The sequence below is a fragment of the Hippopotamus amphibius genome, chromosome 1 (assembly GCF_030028045.1).
Source record: "Hippopotamus amphibius kiboko isolate mHipAmp2 chromosome 1, mHipAmp2.hap2, whole genome shotgun sequence".
NCBI lineage: Eukaryota > Metazoa > Chordata > Mammalia > Artiodactyla > Hippopotamidae > Hippopotamus > Hippopotamus amphibius.
Window position 1 is genome coordinate 15,428,362 of NC_080186.1, and position 20,344 is coordinate 15,448,705.

At 46.9% G+C, this 20,344-nt stretch overlaps 1 protein-coding gene across 1 annotated transcript; it reads right to left on the minus strand.

Annotated features, from left to right (window-relative positions):
- Positions 1-15,578: 15,578 nt before the first annotated feature.
- Positions 15,579-17,877, minus strand: LOC130852654 (PEST proteolytic signal-containing nuclear protein-like). The gene is made up of 3 exons (XM_057733892.1): positions 17,808-17,877; positions 16,831-16,907; positions 15,579-16,188 (listed from the first exon to the last, which is right to left on the minus strand). Exons 1-3 carry the CDS (start codon positions 17,875-17,877, stop codon positions 15,667-15,669), a joined length of 669 nt encoding a protein of 222 aa, XP_057589875.1. The 3' UTR covers positions 15,579-15,666.
- Between the last annotated feature and the right edge of the window lie 2,467 nt (positions 17,878-20,344).

Here is a 20,344-nt window from a genome sequence, read left to right on the forward strand (position 1 = left end):
AATTAATTAATTAATTAAAATTTTTTTAAAAAGACAGGACAATATGAGATAGGACAATGTTCCTGTTCTCCCCCATGAGGAACCTGAGACTCTCAAAAGTTACCTGAGCTACCCAAGCTACACAGATTTCTTAAGAACCAGAGCTGGAATTAAACTCAGGTGCTCTGACTCCAAAGCAGCATCTTCTACATCCGTGGTTCTAAATTTTAGCAAAGCATCAGAGTTACCTGGCGGGCTGGTTGTAGCATTCCTCCAAGCTTCTGATTTAGCAGATCTGGGATGGGGCCCAAGAAAGTGTATTTCTAACAAGTTTCCGGGTTACGTGGTTGCTGCCAATCTGGGGACCACTCTTTGAGAACCACAGGTCTGCATTCCCGGCCTCCCAATCAGTGTTCATCTCCTCCCTGAACCCTCCTCTGACTTCTTCAATCTCCCACGAACAGTCTGCACAATCCAATTCCAACCGGAACACATAACACTACATCTCATTTTCTGGATGGGATCCAGAAGGTTGTCTGAACTTCCCTGTAGGACCGGCAGCTCCTAGTGGGCAAGAACCTTGAACCTCATTGCCTCCACTCCGTTAAACACCCTTCAACATCTTCCCCTCCCTCCTCCACCCTCACCCCTTGGGGCAACCTTGCTGTATATGCTTCCATGCCTGTCTGAGCTCAGACAAACATATACAACACACATGCAGGGGTTTTTTCCCATTTTTAAACAAAAATGAGCTCATAATACGTTATTATGTATTATTAAGACATAATAATTACTCTGCTTTCTTGCTTTCTCTCTTTATTTATTTATTTATTTATTTATTATTTTGGGGGGTTACACCAAGTTCAATCATCTGTGTTTTTTTTGTTTTTTTTTAAATTTTTTTGGGGGTACACCAGGTTCAATCATCTGTTTTTATACACATATCCCCGTATTCCCTCCCTCCCTCGACTCCCCCCCCACCCTCCCTCGAGTCCTCCCTACCCTCCCCGTCCCAGTCCTCTAAGGACTCTTTCTTTCTTTTAATTTTATCTTTCTGAAAAAAGTGACTTCCCCACTGTCGATGAGTCCTCCAGAAGCAACATTATCTAGACTCTCGGATGGCTACCCCCCTACCACGCCTTCCCCACTGAGTGACCTAGCCCATAGGTGAGTCTGGGATAAGGAATTTGGCAAGAGGTGCCCAGCACCTTCCTCTCTGCACCCTCTTGGGAGTAAGCTGCCCACAGGGAACCAGGTTCCGCTTGGTTCTTCCAGTTCCCGCCGTGGCCCAAAGCTGCCTACAGCCGGGTGGGCGAGTCTGCCTATTCTGGGTGCAACAGAAGGCAGCCCACTTCCCTGCAGATAGAGCCATGTTCTCCAATAGCAGCTTTATCTTTAGTAAAGGTGATGTTTGGGGGCTCCATCTGCCTTTCTCTTGTTTTTCTTTCTCAGTTGGATCAGAATGTGGGTGGGGACACGAGGGCACTGTTTATTAGCTCCTCTTGGCATGCAGCACTGGTGATATATCTTAGACCTCAAGACCTGGCCCATTTTACACAGCTGATTCTGTTAGGATGCTTTTGGTGGCAAACAGACGGTCCAACTAAAAGTAGCTTGAACAATAAGAGGGCTGTTCTCTCACATGGGAAGAATTTTGCAGGCAGATCTCTTTGCCAACCTGCTGATCTTGGATTCATTCCCTTCCTCAAGGCCTGGCTCTGGGTCACCTTTCCCATCATGATGTGTTCCCTTATGGTGGGAGGGATGGGAGAAGTTACACCACTGGGTTGCAATGTCTGTTGTGCTATTTCCTATCTGTGGGTCCTCAAGCAAGTGACCTAAACTCTCTGACCCTCAGTCTCATCTTCTGTGAAATGAGGGTAACAAGATCTTCCTTCTAAGAGTATGGTGGGGATGAAATTAAAGAATGGAGAGTGTCCAGCACAGTCTTTGACACATAGCAGGACTCAATATCTGGTAGTTCTTGTCCCATTTCCTCCCTACGAACTTCTCACGTAAGGAGAGAAAACTTGCAGTAGTTTTTAGAAATACTTCGATTTCCGCCTTAGCGCTGTGTGTATGTTGCTCTCTTTTAAGCAGGAAGATGCCTCATTTGCATCTGCTTTTACCCAGGTCCCAGGCAGGGAACGGGGCTCCTCTTGAACAAGTTAGCCATTCTTCTACTTATTTCCCCTCTAACAAGGGATCTTCTTGGGGCTAAAAGTGCTGTTCCCAAGCTCCAAAGAGCATTTTTCTCCCTCAAGGCCATATGCCAACAGACACATAACAACCACCCAACAGACACCCTGGTAGGGCTGCCGTAACAAAGTGCCACATCCAGAGCAGTTTAAACAACAGAAATTTATTGTCTCACAGTTTTGGAGTGAGAATTCCAAGATTAAGTGTTGGCGGGGCCACCCCCCCGGCCCCACCCCCTTGGAAGGCTCGAGGGAAGTCAGTTCCAGACATCTCTCCAAGCATCTGGTAGCTCCTTGGCTTCTGGAGGCAGAACGCCCATCTTCGCATGGCGCCCTCCCTGTTCAAGTGTCTTTGTGTCCAAATCTCCCCTCTTTGTAAGAACACTGGTCCTATGGGATTAGAGGCCCACTCTGTTCTGATATGACTGCATCTTAACCAATTACATCTGCAACAACCCTATTTCCATACCAGGTCATGTTCTGAAGTGCTAGGGGTTAGGACTTACCAACGTATGAATTTGGGGGGATATAATTCAGTCCATAACATACCCTATGCTTCAGCAATCGTATCCCCCAACACATCCCACTCTTTTTCTTTCTCCCTGGTCTTATTCACAGGCTCCCTGAACCTGAGACGCCCCTTCCGTTCCACCTCTGCAGCCCTACTCAAAGCACCACCTCCAGGCAGCCTTCCTTCCTCCCTCTGATCAGAAATAGTCCTTTCCCCATAGGTCCTCTCATATATTCCCTTTCTACTCTCATTACAGTGCTTTTCAAAGTTGGTCCCACACTTGATTTAGCTGCATGATGGTGCATCTTCAGATCGCAGTTGGGCCGCTCTTCAGCTAGGTGATCTAGGACCTCCCACCTCCGGAGTGGTCCCTGGAGCAGCTGTACCCGCATCACCAGGGGCCTGTTAGAAATGCAGAATCTCAGGCCCCATCCCAGATCTTCTGGATCAGAATAATCTGAACAGGATCATCAGCTGTTTTATATGCACACTAACACATGAGAAGCACTGCTCAAGCACCTGGAATTTATTGGAGCCTCAGTTCCCTCACCTGTAAAACGGGCAGAGTAATAGTATCTGCTTCCTAGGGCTGCTGAGGAATAATTGAGAAAAATGTGCTTTTCACTTAACCCAGTGGCTGGACCAGGGTAAGTACTAAATAATGGTAGTGATAATTATTATTAATAGTATAAACCCTTAAGGAGAGAAGATCAAGATTAAATAAAGAAATGCACATAAAGCTCTTAGAGTAACCATGCTGTATGATACAGCCATCCCACTCCTGGGCGTATGTCCAGGCTAAGCTATAATTTGAAAAGATACACGCACCCCTATGTTTATAGTAGCACTGTCCACAATAGCCAAGACGTGGAAGCAATCTAAATGTCCACCAACAGATGAGTGGATAAAGATGCAGTATTTATTTATGCAATGGAATACTACTCAGCCATAAAAAAGCATGAAATAATGCCATTTGCAGCAGCATGGATGGACCTAGAGATGATCATACAAAGTGAACTAAGTCAGAAAGAGAAAGACAAGTACCATATGATATCACTCATATGTGGAATCCAAAATATGACACAAATGAACCTATCTATGAAACAGAAAGAATCACAGACATAGAGAACAGACTTGTGGTTGCCAGGAGGGAGGGGCATGGGGGAGGGATGGACTGGGAGTTTGGAGTTAGCAGATGCAAACTATTATATATAGAATGGGTAAACAACAAGGTCCTCCTGTATGGGACAGGGAACTATGTTCAATATCCTGGGATAAACCATAATGGAAAAGAATATGAAAAAGGATGTATATATGTGTAAATTAACACCATATTGTAAATCAACTATACTTCAATAAAAAGTAAAATAAAATAGACATATAAAGAATAACCACGCTAAGCGCTCAATAAGTGGTGGCTATTATTACTGCTGCTGTTGCTAATCTTTATGGCCCCCCCTACTTTTCCCACTCGCCCACCTTGGGCCAGTGCCCTGCTCAAATGCTGCTCAGTGGTGTTTATTAAAAGGATTCCAGTGGCCGTGTTAACAGGCCCATATGGAGAGGGAACCCCGAGCCTCATCAGTCCTAACTGCGTTCACCGGCCAGTGCCAAGGCCCTCCTCCCAGGTTGCTGTCACTCAGCCAGCTGCCCCTTGCCCCAGTTCCACTCCCAGCCAAGAGCCCTGGACACACATACGGAGTAGTTTCCTGTCCTCGGGCACCTTGGGCAGGATCCACTGCAGAGACAGACAGACAGACAGAGCGGGGAGGGGAAGAAGCTGGAATTGTCATTGATGGGGGACTGAGGTCATGGAGTGGATTTTTGGAACATAAGACACTGAGTTCCTGCCCAGAAGGGAAGGGACAAGTGTGTCAGTTCCACTTGCCATGTTCTGGGAACCCTCTTGGACCCTTTCACATTCCTCATCTTATTTACTCCTTATAAGAACTGTAATTATTTTTATTCCCATTTTGTAGATGAGGAAACAGAGGCTCACAGAGATTGAAGGTAACCAGGCTGGTTAGTGACACAGTTGAAATTCGTGTATGGGTCTCTCTGATTCTAAAGCCACTAACCTGAGACAGACAAATGGGAGAGAATGGGAAGACATATAAAACCCATCCTGCCTCCCAGTTTTGTTTTGTTTTGTTTTGTTTTCCTTCAGAACAGAACAAAGCCTGGCACCAAGAAGAAAGTGTATTTGAGCTGGGAAGAATCTTGGAGAGTCCCACCCAGGCTTTCCCTGGCCACTCCATCCCACAGGTAAACACACTGAGGCCTGGGGGTTAGTGGGGCCTTGTGTTAGCAGGTGAAGACTGGTGTATTTATAGAGCCCTGTGCTATATGCCCTTGCAGGGCGTCCCATGTGTCCGCTCAGCGGCTGCAGGTGTCACTAGGCCGTTATGGTCCCTATCTGCTGCCATTCCAAATCTTTTGGGGAATTAGATGGGGAACACATTTTTCCAAAAAATTTTGTCACTCCCATTTTACAGACGAGGAAACTGAGGCTCAGAGCAGGAGGGAACTTACCTAAAGTCTCAAAGCCGGTGAATGGTAGAGCCAGGATTTAAACCCAGCCCTGTCTGATCCCCAAACCCATGGTTCCTGCCAGTGCCTGACTCGAGAGAGGGAATTTAGCAAGGAATCAGCACTGAGGCAGAGGAAGAAGAGATGGGGGCTACCCTCCTTTGTCCCTGTGGCCACAGCACAGATCATCCCTCGTGAGAGTTCATCTTCTCAAGGCACAGCAGGCACCACACTTAGGGCATCAGAAGGGAGAGAGAGATCCAGTCCAAAAAGTCCTGCTCTGGGGGAGCTTCAGACACCTCCTCACCATTGCCTGTGGCAGAATATTCCACAGGGATCTCTGACCCTCCTGGGCCCAGATCCAGCCCAGACCAGCCTTGTTTCCCATTGCCCCGCCACCCTCACCAGCCACATGCATCTTCCTGATGCCTCCTTTGTAAACACCGTGACCACAGCTGCGTTTGTTTGATAATCACCACATCCTTTTACCATCTGTCCTGCTATTTACTTAATATTTTTCTTTAAAGTGACTAATTTCTAACTTGGCCTCATCCTAAAGAATAATAGCCACAGAATTGCAGCCATAGGGTGCTCAGTATTCATGCTGATGTCCATAGAAATAAATACACAGCTGTTAAAAATTTGCTTTTTTGTGTACCAGTTGAAATTATCTAATGTTCCAGCAGTGACATGTGTACCAAATTCCAGAAAACTCCGACCTCTCTATACTCAGTTCATTCTCTCAACAACCTTTAAGTGGTAGGGTTATCATTTCTCTCCATTTGACAAATAAGGAAACTGAGTATCAGAGCAACTCACCCAAGGTCACACAGCCAATGGGTTGGGGAATCCAGGTCCCCTGGTTACCAATGCCCACCTCTCCTTGCTCCCCTGAAAAGCTCAGTCTCCCAGTTTCTTCTTCACCAGAAAATTTAGAGGGGGAAAAACATGTAAAGACACAGAGAGAAGACAGCCATCTACAAGCCAAGGAGAGGCCACAGAAGAAACCAATGCTGCCGACACCTTGATCTTGGACTTCTAGCCTCCAGAATTGTAAGAAAATTAATTTCGGTTGTTTAAGCTACCCAATCTATGGTATTTTGTTATGGCAGCCTGAATAAACTAATACATTCCCAGGACTTACCTTCATAGCATGAATCACGATGGTAGTGACATATTATGGTGTGATTTCTTTTTGTTTTTTCTTTGCTATTATGGTTTATTACAGGATATTGAATATAGTTCCCTGTGCTATACAGTAGGACCATGTTGTTTATTCATTTTATATACAATAGTATAATAGTTTGCACTGCCAATCTCAAACTCCCACTCCATCTCTCTCCCACTCCCCTCCCTCTTGGCAAGCAAAAGTCTGTCCTCTATGTCTGTGAATCTGTTTCTGTTTCATAGATAAGTTCATTTGGGTCATGTTTTAGATTCCATGTAGGAGTGATATCATATGGTATTTGTCTTTCTCTTTCTGACTTACTTCACTTTGTATGATAATCTCTAGGTCCATCCATGTAGCTGCAAATGGCATTATTTCATTCTTTTTTATGGCTGAGTACATATGTATACATGTACCACATCTTCTTTATCCATTCACCTGTCGATGGGCATTTAGGTTGTTTCCATGTCCTGGCTATTGTGAATAGTGCTGCTATGAACATAGGGCTGTGTATTTCTTTTTCTTTATTTTATTTTATTTTATTTTATTTTATTTTTTTATTTTTTTTAAATTTTATTTATTTATTTATTATTTTGGAGGGGGTAAACCAAGTTCAATCATCTGTTTTTATACACATATCCCCGTATTCCCTCCCTCCCTCGACTCCCCCCCCACCCTGCCTCGAGTCCCCCCCATCCTCCCCGTCCCAGTCCTCTAAGGCATCTTCCATCCTTGAGTTGAACTCTGCGCATGTTTCTTTTTGAATTATAGTTTGTCTGGGTATATGCCTAGGAGTGGGATTGCTGGATCATACGGCAAATCTATTTTCAGTTTTTTGAGGAACCTCCATACTGTTCTCCATAGTGGCTGCACCAATTTTTACATTCCCACCAACAGTGTAGGAAGATTCCCTTCTCCACATGGTATGGTGTAATTTCTGATGTGCCTGTCCCTCCCACTAGACTGTAAACCATGCCGCCATACAGGGACCACACCCTCTTATCTGCAGTCCACCCCCAGCAGCTAGCATGGTGCTTGGTACATAGTAGGCACTCAAAAATTGATTTGCATGAATGAATGAACCAACAAGCCTCATCTCAGGTGACAAAGCAAGGAGAGAGGTGGGAGACGGACACAGTGCAGACCCCCTGACTCCCCTTGCCACATCAAACCTTTCCTCCTTCCTTACAACCCTCCCAATGTAGAGCTTTTCTGCTGCGAGACTTGCAATCTGATTTACTCCCGAGTGACATCATAGCCATCACCATGGCAACACCCAGCGATGCCTGTCTGCCAGACAAAGTCTCTTCCAACAGGAAAGGGCAAATGGACACCCAGGATGGGAAGGAGTCACTTGGGAGGTACAAGCATTAGCTCTCACAGCCCTGCATTGGCAACCAGGGCCGGGGGAGCTGCTGGTACAAGAGGCTAGGTGCCCCTAGGAAGGGCAGCCAGGACCACCTCCCCTGCCACTGAAGAACTCTTAATCTTTGAGACAGGCCAGACAGCCGGAAGCAAAATTATGTAGGTGGAGGCCAAGTTTAGCACAGGCAGGTCTGGCTGGCTTGCCTGTGGAATCTGCCCTTCACCCCCAAAACACCTGCAAAATGACTGAAGCTATCGGTTTCCTGTCTGCCCCTTCCCTTCCTGATTTTTTACCTTCCCTCCTGCCCAGCATCCTCGCTATGCCCCACTTTTTGTCTTTGTGTGTGTGTGTGTGTGTGTGTGTGTGTGTGTGTGTCAACATGTACTGAAAACTTCTGTGTATTAGTCCCTGTCTCAGACAGACATGGCATGTTCACCAGTGTGCAGAGGAGACTTTCCTTTACAGATAAAGGAATTAAGCCCCATCCTTGCCCTTCTGGAGGAGCTCTGAGGCTGTGGCTCGGGGGTGGGGGGCATTGAAGAGGAGAGACACGTTGCTGGTATCATGAGTGAGCTCTTGGGATGTGATTCTTGCAGCAACAGGGTTATAAGTGATAGCTGGGTGTAGCTGAAATACTTCTAGTAACCCTCCAAGTATTTACGGGTTAAATGGGATTTTGTGAGCCAGTCTGAAAATTCAACTGCCATCTTACTTAAGCAAATGGATTCCAGTTTCTCAACTTTTAGATACTCTCTCCATGTAAGCTGAGAGCTTTATCTAGTGGACTCTCATTTCTCCTCTCTGGGTCTCTCTGAGGCACTCAGGCCTCATTAATCCCCCAAAGCAAAGGGATGGTAAACTTAGAAGACATCACAATTTTGTACAGTGCTTACCCTGCAGGCAGGGCTACCTGATGGTGGAACAATATAGTCAGTACGGGCCTGCATCAGAGGCACCCAGGCTCCTGGCCCAGCACTCCGCTACCTGGCTGTCTGATCTTGGGCCAAGTGCCCTCCCTCAGTAAGCCTCAACGTTTCCATCTGTAAAATGGGGACAATACCTGTGACGTTCCAGGATCACTGTAGGGAGTGGTAACATCCCCTACAAAGAGCCTGGCATACAGAAGGCACAGAATAAATGCCAGCTGTTACAGTAGCTTCTGCAAGAGGGCAGAGCTTGCCTTACAGCCACCCCCCTGGCAGAAACGTCAACAGGAAGGGCGAGTTGTTGAGAGATGCCTCCTGCGCCAATGCTGACGGAGAAGCTGTGACAGTCTGTCTCCAGAAAAATCTCAGCAAGCTGCCTGCGCAGGGGAAATCCGACCAGGACAACATTGCCCAGCCTCTGCAAGATGGTTCCTCATTGTTGATGTTCCTGAGGGAGAAGCCACAGCTGAGCTAATTCCTTTCCCACTGATTTGCAGCATCAGCCCCAGACTTTAGTGAAGGTGGGAAAAGTGAGGATTTTCTGGGCACGACTTCAGGCTGCCAACATTCAATAGTCACTGGGTCCTTCCAGAAATCAGATTTTCTAACCGGTCTCTGCACTGTCACTGATGGCTTTGGTGGGCAGGGAACAGCACTGGCCTGTGGGTTCCTTCAGGGCCACGGTTTTTCAATGTGCACAGTCCCAGCACATAGCAGGGCACGGCACACAGTAGGTACTAATAAATGTCTGTTGGTTGGATGGATGGATGCGTGCCTGCATGCATATATGAAGTACCGTGAACCGAAATAAAGATCGCCACCTTCCTACCAGGGAATTCCAGAAGCATGTGAAGATCCTGGGCTGGGAGAGCAGTGGGGTTCAGGCTCTGGGAAAAGCTAGGAGGACCACAAGAGCGGTTAAGCCCTTAATGACCTTGAGACCCAGGGTAAATCATTTCTTGTAGATATGCAAGGAGTATTTCACAGCGGTAGGGACTGTGGGCTTGGGGGCCAGTCCAGTCCAGCCTCTCCTCCTGTAGATGAGAGTGTGGACCTCAGTTGTCTCTCCACGGGAGGGCAGAATCACGGCTCCTCCTTTTCAGGGTTCTTGGAAAGTTTTTGCTGAGATAACGCCAGCTAAGCAGTTTGCATAGAGCCAGACACATACTTGTGAATATGTTCATGTTATTTATAACAAACATTTATAACCGTAAATGTTTGTAACATATAAATGTTTATAACATATAAATGTTTATTATGTATAAACCCCAGCATGAATATCATTGTCTGAGACAGAGGACCCTCAGGCAAGGAGCAGATACAGAGGGAGCAGGAGAGCTACCCTCATTTCATTGCATCATTTCCTGATTCCTTTCCTTTCCAGGTGCAATGAACCCTCAGAGGCCAAACGCTGCCTCCCCTGCCCCTCCACCTCAGGAGGGGTGTGAAGGGAGTGGATTTTCAGAGCAAACAGACCCCAACTCTGCCCCTTATTTGCGGTATAACCTTGGGCGAGTTCCTTCCCTTCTTTGAGCCTCAGTTTTCTCATCTTTAAAATGTAAATAACAGGGACTTCCCTGGTAGCGTAGAGGTTAAGAATCCGCCTGCCAATGCAGGGGACACAGGTTCGATCCCTGCTCCAGGAAGATCCCACGTGCCGCAGAGCAACTAAGCCCGTGAGCCAAAACTATTGAGCCAGTGTGCCGCAACTACTAAAGTCAGAGCACCTAGAGCCCATGCTGCACAACAAGAAAAGCCACCGCAATGAGAAGCCCACGAACCACAATGAAGAGCAGCCCCCACTCGCCACAACTAGAGAAAGTCCATGTGCAGCAAGGAAGACCCAGCACAGCCAATAGATCAATCAATCAATAAATTCATTAAAAATGTAAATAGCAATCTTTACTTTACATGGCAGTTGTTACCAGGATTAAATGAATTTATGTACCATTGAGAGCCTGGTCTGGGCGTTGTGCCAAAAGATATCCGTTCTCTCCTTTACCTAAAGAGGCAGCAGAGAAATAAATTGGGATCTGGACCAAGGTATGGGAGAGATATCGGGCTGGGGTCATCAAGGTGGACCCTCTTGGGTTGAGGCAGAGCTGCTGGGAACTAGGAGGAGGAAACAGTGAGCCTGCCTGGGGATAAAAACCGCCCTATGTTCCAGAAGCTGAGGGGCGCCTTGGAAGGGGAAGGAATATTCCTGCAATGAGAGAGTCCCACATTTCAGGCTGAAGGAAGGAAGACACAGAGAACCACCATGAAACACACGGGGAGTATGATCGGACTTGGAGTTCTGAATGGAAATTTTGCCAGCCACTGCGGGGTGGATAACAGGTTTCCGGGAAATAGCAGAGGCTAAGGGTCCAGTTAGGGGCTGGTTAGACCTGCATGAAGGAGATGGAGATGCCTGAACCAAGGTGGTGGCAGTGGGGGAGGGAGACAAGGCACAGACTTGGAAAATAGTTTCAAAATATTTATTGAGCAGTTTTTTCACCACCTCTGATCTCTCCATGTCTGCTTGGAGCCAAATCTTCACTTGGCAGCTATGGGACCATTTCAAAATGGGTCCGATCACATCACACCCTGCTTTAAAGCTTTCTGAGGGCTTCCTATTGCCCTTGAGGTTAAAGCCAGATTCCTCAGCAGGATCTGCAAGGCCCGGTGGTGTCTGGTCCTTATCCTGTCCCATACGTCCCTGTCACACAGCCTTTGCATGTGCTGTGCCCTCTGCCTTCCCTCCTCCCCTGTCCCCTCCTCCCATTCCCTTCTTCCTCCTTCCCTTTCCCTTCCCCCATCTCCTCCTCCTCTTTTAGTTAACACCTACTTACTCAGATCTCAACTCATACAGACTTCCTGACCTCCCAACTATGTCAAATTCCCCTCATCAGGCAAGCACCATGTCACTCTTTGGTGGCATTTGTCACAATTGTTCTTTTACATTCATGAGTAGCTCCCTCTTCAACTAAAATGTAAGCTTCACAAGGGTCAGCCCTGTGTGTGTTTTCACTCCCTCCTTGCATTCCCAGTGCTTGGCGCAGAGTGTGCTCAATAAACATGGGTTGAACAGATGAGTGAGTGAATGATCATAGGCTGTACGCCAGGCACTGTGCTGGGCCCTTAGGGAGACGGCCACAGGCAGGGACTTTTCAGGAGTGGAGGACCAGCCCCTAGGCGGGAGATGTCCTTCTGAATCCCTGTCCCTGCTTCCTGCTGCCTCCTCTCCAGTGTTCACAGCACCAGAGCATCTCAGAGGCTGACATCCCCTTGGCAACGTGGCCACCAGGCTGGCCATGAGCTGATGCTTAGCTGGACCTCACTGGCCGGGCCCAGCCTCAGAAAAGCTAAGACGGATGCCATGGCAACAGTCTGGCTCCCAGGAGACCCCGGGCTGCTCCTGGGGATGCCAAATCAGGCTTCTCTGTTCTCTGGAGACTGAGCCCAGGGTCCAACCTCAAAAGGACAAAGTCTTTGACGGAGAAAAACTACCTTCAAACTTGCCAGGAATGAGTCGTTGCAATCAATTGCCTCGGAGAGCCCAGGGGAGCCATGGATCAATCAGTCGTATCTATGGTGACCGTCATCATGAGGGCAAGGCTCCTAGGTGGGGAATGGGAGTCACAATTAAAGCAGCTCATGGAACGTTCTCGTGCAGGTGGGGAAGAGGCAGCTTGGTGCTAAGGAGATAGGCAGATGTCCTGGGTTCAAATCTTGGCTCTGCCTCCTAATTCCCTTCACTTCTCTTGAGTCCCTGTGTCCTCATTTACAAAAGGGGATTATAATACAGACTTATCTTGCAGGGCTATTGTGAGGACCAGATCTGCTGATAGATGAAAATTCACTGGACCACAGAGAGTGCACACTAAATCACAGCTGTCTTGATTAGCATCACTGTGATAATGTAAACAGAGTGCTGTTAAGATGTGTGATGTGTTCTCAGGTGGATACTTAGTAAATTGGACTGGCAGCCTGCTGAGAGTGACCTGCCAAGGTCCTGGTTCTGCTACAAGGGCTGAGACCAAGGTGGGGGCGGGGCAGCTGGGCCCACGCCAGGCACCCCGCAGAGCCCTTGGTCTACCTGATCTCATCTGTCTTCACAACCACTTGTCGGGCAACTGTCACGGCTCCCACTTTCAGATGAGGATTTCTGGGTCCAGAGAGGTATGTAATTTGCCTGAGTTCCATCAGGGAATAAGTTTGTGGATTCTTACAAATGAAGCTGAGAAGTTACAGCAGCAGCCGCTAGCCCACGTGCCACAGAAGACCACGGTGGGGCATCTCTGGCCTGTAAGCCGCAAGTCCCAGCCTCTTCCCCCACCACTTCCCATCCCAAACAGAAATGCTCCGTGAGAAAAGGGAATCCTCCTACACTGTTGGTGGGGATGTCGGTTGGTAAAGCCACTATGGAGAGCAGTATGGAGGCTCCTCAAAAACTAAAAGTAGAGTTGTCATATGATCCAGCAATGCTACTCCTGGGCATATATCTGGACAAAACTATCATTTGAAAAGGTCCATGCACCCTTATGTTCACAGCAGCACCATGCACAATAGCCAAGACATGAACACAACCTAAATGTCCATTGACAGATGAATGGATAAAGAAAATGTGGTACATATAAACAATGGAATATTATTCAGTCATTAAAAAAAGAATAAAATAATGCCATTTGCAGCTACATGGATGGACCTAGAGATGATCACACTAAGTGAAGTCAGTCAGACAGAGAAAGATAAATATCACATAATATCACATGTGCAATCTAGAATATGACACAAATGAACTTATCTATGAAACAGAAACAGATTCAAAGACATAGAGAACAGACTTTTGGTTGCCAAGGGGGAGGGAAGTGGGAGAGGGATGGAGTGGGAGTTTGAGATTTGGCTGATGCAAACTATTACACATAGAATGAATAAACAACATGGTCCTACTGTATAGCACAGGGAACTAGAACTATATCCAATATCCTATAATAAACCATAATGGAAAAGAATATGAAAAAGAATACATATATATTATATACATAATATATATATTATATAAAAAGAATATTATATATATATAACTGAATCACTTTGCCATATGGAAGAAATTACCACAGCCTTGTAAATCAACTATATATACTACAATAAAATAAATTTTTTAAAAAGCTTCTTGATAAAGAGGAAGACTAGTAATTGTCTTTGTCTGGACCACATGCCTAGCCAGACCCTGGGCACCTCTGCCAATATGAGCGGTTCCCTCTGATTCCATAGCAGGGATTTAGGAACCGGAGCAGACAAGCACTCACCTTGCGCATGTCTGGGGCATCCAGGAGTTAAGCAAGTGAATGGGCATCCTTTGGTTCTTAAGCATCATGCCCTCCTTGTTCACCTTGAAAAAGCAGGTTCAGCACAGGCCAGAAACTTCCTGCAGAAGCCAGTTTGAGGTCACGCTTTTTGCTTATGTTACACTGGCCATTTAACACCTGCAAAAGGGAGGACCCGTGCACAAGTTGTGAGAGATGGTTTGTGCATCCTCTTCCCAGAACTAAGTCATATTGTTTCATGAAAGCCCTCAGCCTCTATCAGAGCCACCTTTCAAAGGGTGTGCTCAGCCTGACTCCCTGTTGGAGAGTGCAACTCTGGTAGAAATGCAAATATACTTAGTAAATCCAGAGGCAACTGAATTTATCGCTGAGAGGGAAGGGCCATCAGGAAGCTGAGAAACCAACAAGTGTCATTAACAGAAATATACAAAACCCACAGGTGTGGGGCTCCACTAACTGGATAGAACTTTAGAACCCCATAAAGTCCCTTCCCTTAAGTGTTCCTGGAAGTCTTCAGGGAAGGGGTAGTCCTGCACACTCCATGCTAGGCAATCTGTGGTCGCCTGCTGAGGGCTGGGTGCAGTTTTCATGGGTGCTCGAATTGCTGCATCCTCTAGGGCACTGCAGCCCAGTGCTCCCCACGCTGAAACCTCAAGATGCCAGGATAGCCCCTTTCCCCTGTGTTCTCACTGCACTGGAGCCATGCTGGGGTCCATGCCGAATGAGAATTTGTTCACGTGAGGGCCATTTATTGAGCATCTGCTATGTGCCAGGAGATTTACTGGGGGGTAAATGTGACAAGGCATTTGTTCTTTGTGGAGTTTGTGGTGTAGTAGCTGATGATAAACAAAGACGTGAACAGACAAAGGAAAAATTGTGAGGAGAGCTACCAAGACAATAAACAGGATGCTGTTCAATTACATAAACTCATTGGAGGTTGAAATTTGGGATCAGGCAGTCAGGGAGGACCTCTCTGAGGAGGTGACATTTATGCTGAGACCTAAGAGCCATCCTGCCCAAAGTGAGGGACAGAGCATTCCATGCAGAGGGCACAGTGCGGGGTGAGGCCCTGAGGAGCTGAGAAGAGGTGAAATGGCTGGAACGGGGGCTGGAGAGAGATGTGAGGGGGTGAGGTTAGAGAGGGAGGATGGGCCAGGTCATTCAAGACCAGAGTGAGGCATTTGGATTTCATTTTGAGCGTGATGTAATCCCCAAAGGGTTTAAGCAAGGTGGGGATTGAATTAATTTATATTTTTTAAATGTCATTCTATTGGGCAAAGCAAGAGGGGAGGCAGAGAGAGCAGTGAGGAGTCGGCTGCAGAGTCTGGGGGAGGGGGAGGGATTGGGGGAGGGGCTGGGGGAGGGGGAGGGGAAGAGGTGGGTGGATTTGAGAGATATTTTATTTTATTTTTTTTTTTTCCATTTCTGATTTTTTTATTATCTGTAACCTTTGGAAACTAATCACATGAAACTAGAAAATTAGTAAATGTCTTGAAATCTGTATATAAAACATAAATTACCTCTAATTTCAAATTCTCATTAGTGTACCACTCAATCTTTAAAAAAAGAAAAAGAAAAAAAAAGGCGGCTCCAAAGATAGTCTTATACCATTCTTTAAAAAAGGAAACTGTTCCTTTTAACTTTACACCCACCCCACACCCCAATTTCAAAGCACATCATTTAATTGTCTTGATCATGGACATTTCCAAGATGAGATTTTATATTTCGCTCCCATAGCTTCTGGTTATCAGAAAACCCATGCTTTCCTTTATTGAAGGAATTTGGTCCTGCTGATGTTGGTGTATCCCTTCCAATATTCTTCATCCTCATCTTTGCTTCCGGAGGCATTTCCTCTGGTTCACTATCTTCATCTTCATTAAAAGCTGCTGCTACTGAAAGAGTTTTTGGAGCAAGAGTTGGAACGGTTTCTTTAGGCTTACTTGAGCCAAGTTTGATGGATATGGCTGAGGCTTTCTTTGTCGTCTGACTACCTATGGCAAATCCAAACTTGGAGATCTTTGTAGGCTTTGTTGGGAGGTCTGCAGCTTCTTCTTCAGCTGATCGCTTCTCAGCGCTGCGACTGGAATTTTCCCCTCCATTACTGGAAGAAACAGTCTTAGTTTTCACAGGTTTTTCTGCTTCTTCTTCAGGTCCTCCGGCGGCTCCAGCTCGCTGCGGTTTCTCAGGCTTTTCCTCTCCCGCCTTCCGAGAGATATTTTAGAGGGCTAATCAACCATGCTTGCTGAGGGACTGGCCATGGATATCTTGGTTATTTTTTATTATAAAAATAACATATACTCTCTGTTTCAGTGCTTTTCTCCACCAGACACTTTACCAATTTTTCCACCTCTAGCCCTGGGCATTGACCCCCAAAGCTTTCTGCACAGTCTTCCTTCCCCAAGCAGAGGTTGAACTACCCAAGTGTCATGCATTAGATTCAGCTCAGCCAGGAGCCCCTCACTCCCAGAATGAGCACATAGAAATTCATCCACACTACAGACAGCAAGAAACCAGGCATTGCAGACCCTTTCTAGGCTGTTTAGAAGAAACCAAGGCCCAGAGAGGTTCAGAGACTTGCTCCAGATCACACAGCTACCACGTAGTGAGTTTTAAAACCTCAAATGTTTATATTGGCATTGGATCATATATAGTAATTCCAAGAAGCATCAGCTAAGAGAGGTCCTTAAGGCATTTGCTTCAGTAAATACCTAAGAATTCATGTATTCGGTAAAGCAATTAAGCTTCTACTATCTATTATGAGCCTTGGTTGTTTATCATCTATTACATGCCCAGCACCCAGCCAGCCTCTGAAGTTCTGAAGATTAATCAGATGAAGCCCTTTACCCCGGCCACGCTTTTGGTTTTGTGGACAGAGGGGGTGTTTGGTGGGAGGATGGTGAGGATGTCTCCAAAGTAAAGGCCTGCAATGCAATAAAACAAGTGGAGTAGCAAAGACACATACGTGCTACAGGAAAGCAAAACCAAATGGTGTGTAAACCCACCGAGCATATAGCAGATGCTTCTAAGGCTTAGAAATTGCTTGTTCTCAAGCTCTTTAAATGCTTTCCTCACAAGTGTACTTAGCCTATTAATTTGGACCACCCACCAGGGCGGCCTCTGTGAGGCTAAGGTAAATGTCAACCCTGGCTCATATTAATGGCCCTAGAGTCGGAACTGGTCCTGCAGCTCTTTGTTCTGTGCATTCGAGGCTGTGTCTGCTTCTGAATGGTCTCCTGTAACATAAGCTTCTTGAAGAAGGAGATCATGCCTTTGGCTTTCTCTGCATTTTCTCCTTTCAGTCTTCAATAATGACTTAGCAAATGCTTACTTTGTGCTAGATTGTAGGTGCCGGGGCAGAGAGCAATGACAATGACAGGCATGGTCTCTGCTGTCATGGAACTTGCAACTGGCCACCGACCAATTCTTAGCCCATGGAGAGTCCTGTTAGATTGTACTAAGTATCGCCTATAGCTTTATGACTCCTAAATCTTATCTTCAGCTGAGTGTTACCTGAGCTCCAAACTCATATATCTGACTATAAACTCTACCTGGATACAAGATTTGCCCTAAAACCATTATACCCAAAACAGAAACTAGATTCCCTCCAATGCCAACTCCAACCTGGTCCTCCCTGCATCTTTCCTACTACTATGAACAACACCATCACCCATTTGGTTGCACAAACCCACAACCTAGGAAGCACCCCTGATTCTTCCCTTTCCCTTCCTGCTCACATCCAATCCATCCACTGCTCTCCGTCGTCACTGTCACCGCCACCGCCACCATCTTTGACTTCTGTTACCACATAGCTTCCCACTGACCTTCTTCCAGCTTCAAATCCATTCGCGACACAGTGGCCAGGTTGATCTCATGCAATGTAGACAGAAGCATCTCTCTACCCTTCTTATAGCCTCGCAGGGACAGTCCCTTCCTCTCAGAGTAAAATTCCAGCTCTGCGGTGACCTGCACTGGTCCTTACCACCTCCCACCTGCCCTCTCCTCCACCACGCATCCTTCTCACTTTGCCTCATCCCATCTCCTCTCCTCTCTTCCTTGGGTCCACAGCCCCTTCCCATCCTTTGTGCCTGCTGCTCTATCTCTGACTGCTCCTCCCCAACCCCATTCTTTCAACAGCTGGATCCCTCCTTATCCTTCAGATTTCAGCTCAGATATCACCTCCTCGGAGAAGCCTCCCCTGACTTTCCAATCCTACACACCACTCCCCCACCCTAGTGACTCTGTGTCACATCACTCAAATTCTCCCCTTTATAGCATCAAATCTTTTGTGGTCTCATCAAATCTTTTGTGAATGTGGGATTCATGGTGGTAGGGTTAGTATCCGTCTTCACTGTGGAGGCCCCGTGTCTAACAGAGGAGACACTCAAATATTTGCTGAATCCAAACAGAACAACAACAAAAAGCTTCCCAACGCTGTTCTGAGGATTACGTGAAGCTGTGTGAAAGCCCCTGGCACAAAGCCAGGTTCATTGTAGGCTTCCACATGCTCACCCAGTGTCCCAGTCTGGCCTGCAGATTTCAGGGATGAGAAACGCATTATTCTCTTCTCCTGGGGGGAAGAAAAAAACATGAGAGATGAGAGGGCAAAAAACATAAGAAAGTGCTCCTGACCACACTTGAAAGAATTTTTCTTTGTTTGCCTCCTTTCCCTCTTTGCAATGTGTCTATTTTTAAAGAGCTGGAAGAGCACTATAAGATGATCGCTTCAGAGACTCAGCCCTTCTTTGTCCCCTGAGCAGCCCTCCCTCGCCTCCTTCTAATGGCTCTCAAGCAGCCATCTGTTCTGAGCTGCCTGCATCTGCCCAGCCCCCGCCTCTTCCTGCAGCACTGAACTGCACCTGGGGCCCCTGGCCAGACCAGACTGTGTTCCTACCCCCAGGATGGCTTTGAAGCCAGGAGCTGTCGCTGCCTGTTTGTTTGTACCAAGGCACCACGTATGATAAGGGATCATGAATAAGAAACGGGCCCCTGATGGCAGAGCAACCATCTCCTGCCAGCATTGACCCTACCAGCAGTCATCTGCAAACTCCAGGCAGCCCACCTCCCAGAGAGGCAGCAGGGGGCAGGGGACGTGCACCCAAGGTGGAGGCAGAACCCACTTGAGCTCAGCAAGCAGGGATCAAGACCTTCCCTGTGTCAGGAGCCATGTCTGCGTTTCCAGCCCTGGCTCTGCTGCTATGCAGGAGACACGAGTAAGCCCCTTCACTTCTCTGGTCATCAGTTTCCTCATCTGTAAAGTGGGTATAGTAACAATCCCAAATGGGTATCTAGGATTCATATTTTTGATAAAAATCTTTCCCATTAATGGTTTCATTTTATTTCCCTTGTTTGGTGAAACAAATATTTACTAGTTGCCTACTTTATGTCAGGCACCATGCTAGGCATGGCAAATATAGTTTCCTAAAGAGAGAAGGTATCCACCTTCATCAGGCTTGCATGAGAGGGGAGGAAGACACTCATCCAGTGATCCCATAACAAAATGTTAAGTCTCAGTCATGACAGGTTCTATAAAGTCCACAAAGGACAGGTACTTGAGGAAATGAGAACCTGTAATTGGGGAATTTGACCTTGAGGGTCCCATAGGAAGTAATGCTTGAACTGACATCTGAAGAAGTAGAGATGTTAACTAAGAAGGGAGGGAAGAACGTTCTGGGGAGAGGGAACAGCTTGGACGAAACGTGGGTCAGGAGATAGCCCAGTGATTGTGAGGGCCTGCGAGGAATCCAGTGTTTCTGGGGTACAGAGTGAAAATGAGGTGGGAGAAGCTGGCTGGAACCAGACCTAGTGGCCTTTGTTCCAAGGTACAGAGGAATTTTGTCTTCATCCTGAGAGCTGTGGGAAACATTTGCTGGTTTTATCAGGGTGTCATGAGATCAAGGTTAATGTTCTGCAAGGTTCACTGCTGTATGGAGAAAAGATTGGAGGGGCCTAAGGGGAAGCAGGCGCCTGGAGGCTATTGCAGGCATCCCGGAGGATAATGAAGGCAAGTTGGTAATGATGGTGACAGCAGAGTTGGAGAGAAGGTACAGTTAGCTGGCTGCACAGGTGGGGTCAGGTGGGGAGGCGTGAAGATGAGTGTGGATAGGACTGCCATTCACAGGGGGAGACAGGAATTACCACCCCCACTCTAGAGATGAGATAATCAAGCCTCAGAAAGGGGAAGTGGTCTCCACTAATAGCAAGTGATGGGACCAAGTTCACGGCCAGTCTTCTAATTCAGAGGTTTGGTCTCCAGGGGACCAGTGTCAGGTATCATTATTTAGGCGAGTACCAAGTGGCCGAGTGAAGACTGGTCCCCAAGGCCAGGGCTGACCTCTTTCCCAAGGTTCTTGCTGCCAAG

Coding starts and splice junctions, on each gene's coding strand:
- LOC130852654 (XM_057733892.1), bottom strand. CDS start 17,877: ATGCTTCTGTCTACATTGCATGAGATCAACCTGGCCACTGTGTCGCGA. Junction 16,908..17,807: donor GGATTTGAAGCTGGAAGAAG/GTCAGTGGGAAG, acceptor ATTGCATTGCAG/GCCTTTACTTTGGAGACATC. Junction 16,189..16,830: donor AAACCAAAAGCGTGGCCGGG/GTAAAGGGCTTC, acceptor ATCTCTCGGAAG/GCGGGAGAGGAAAAGCCTGA.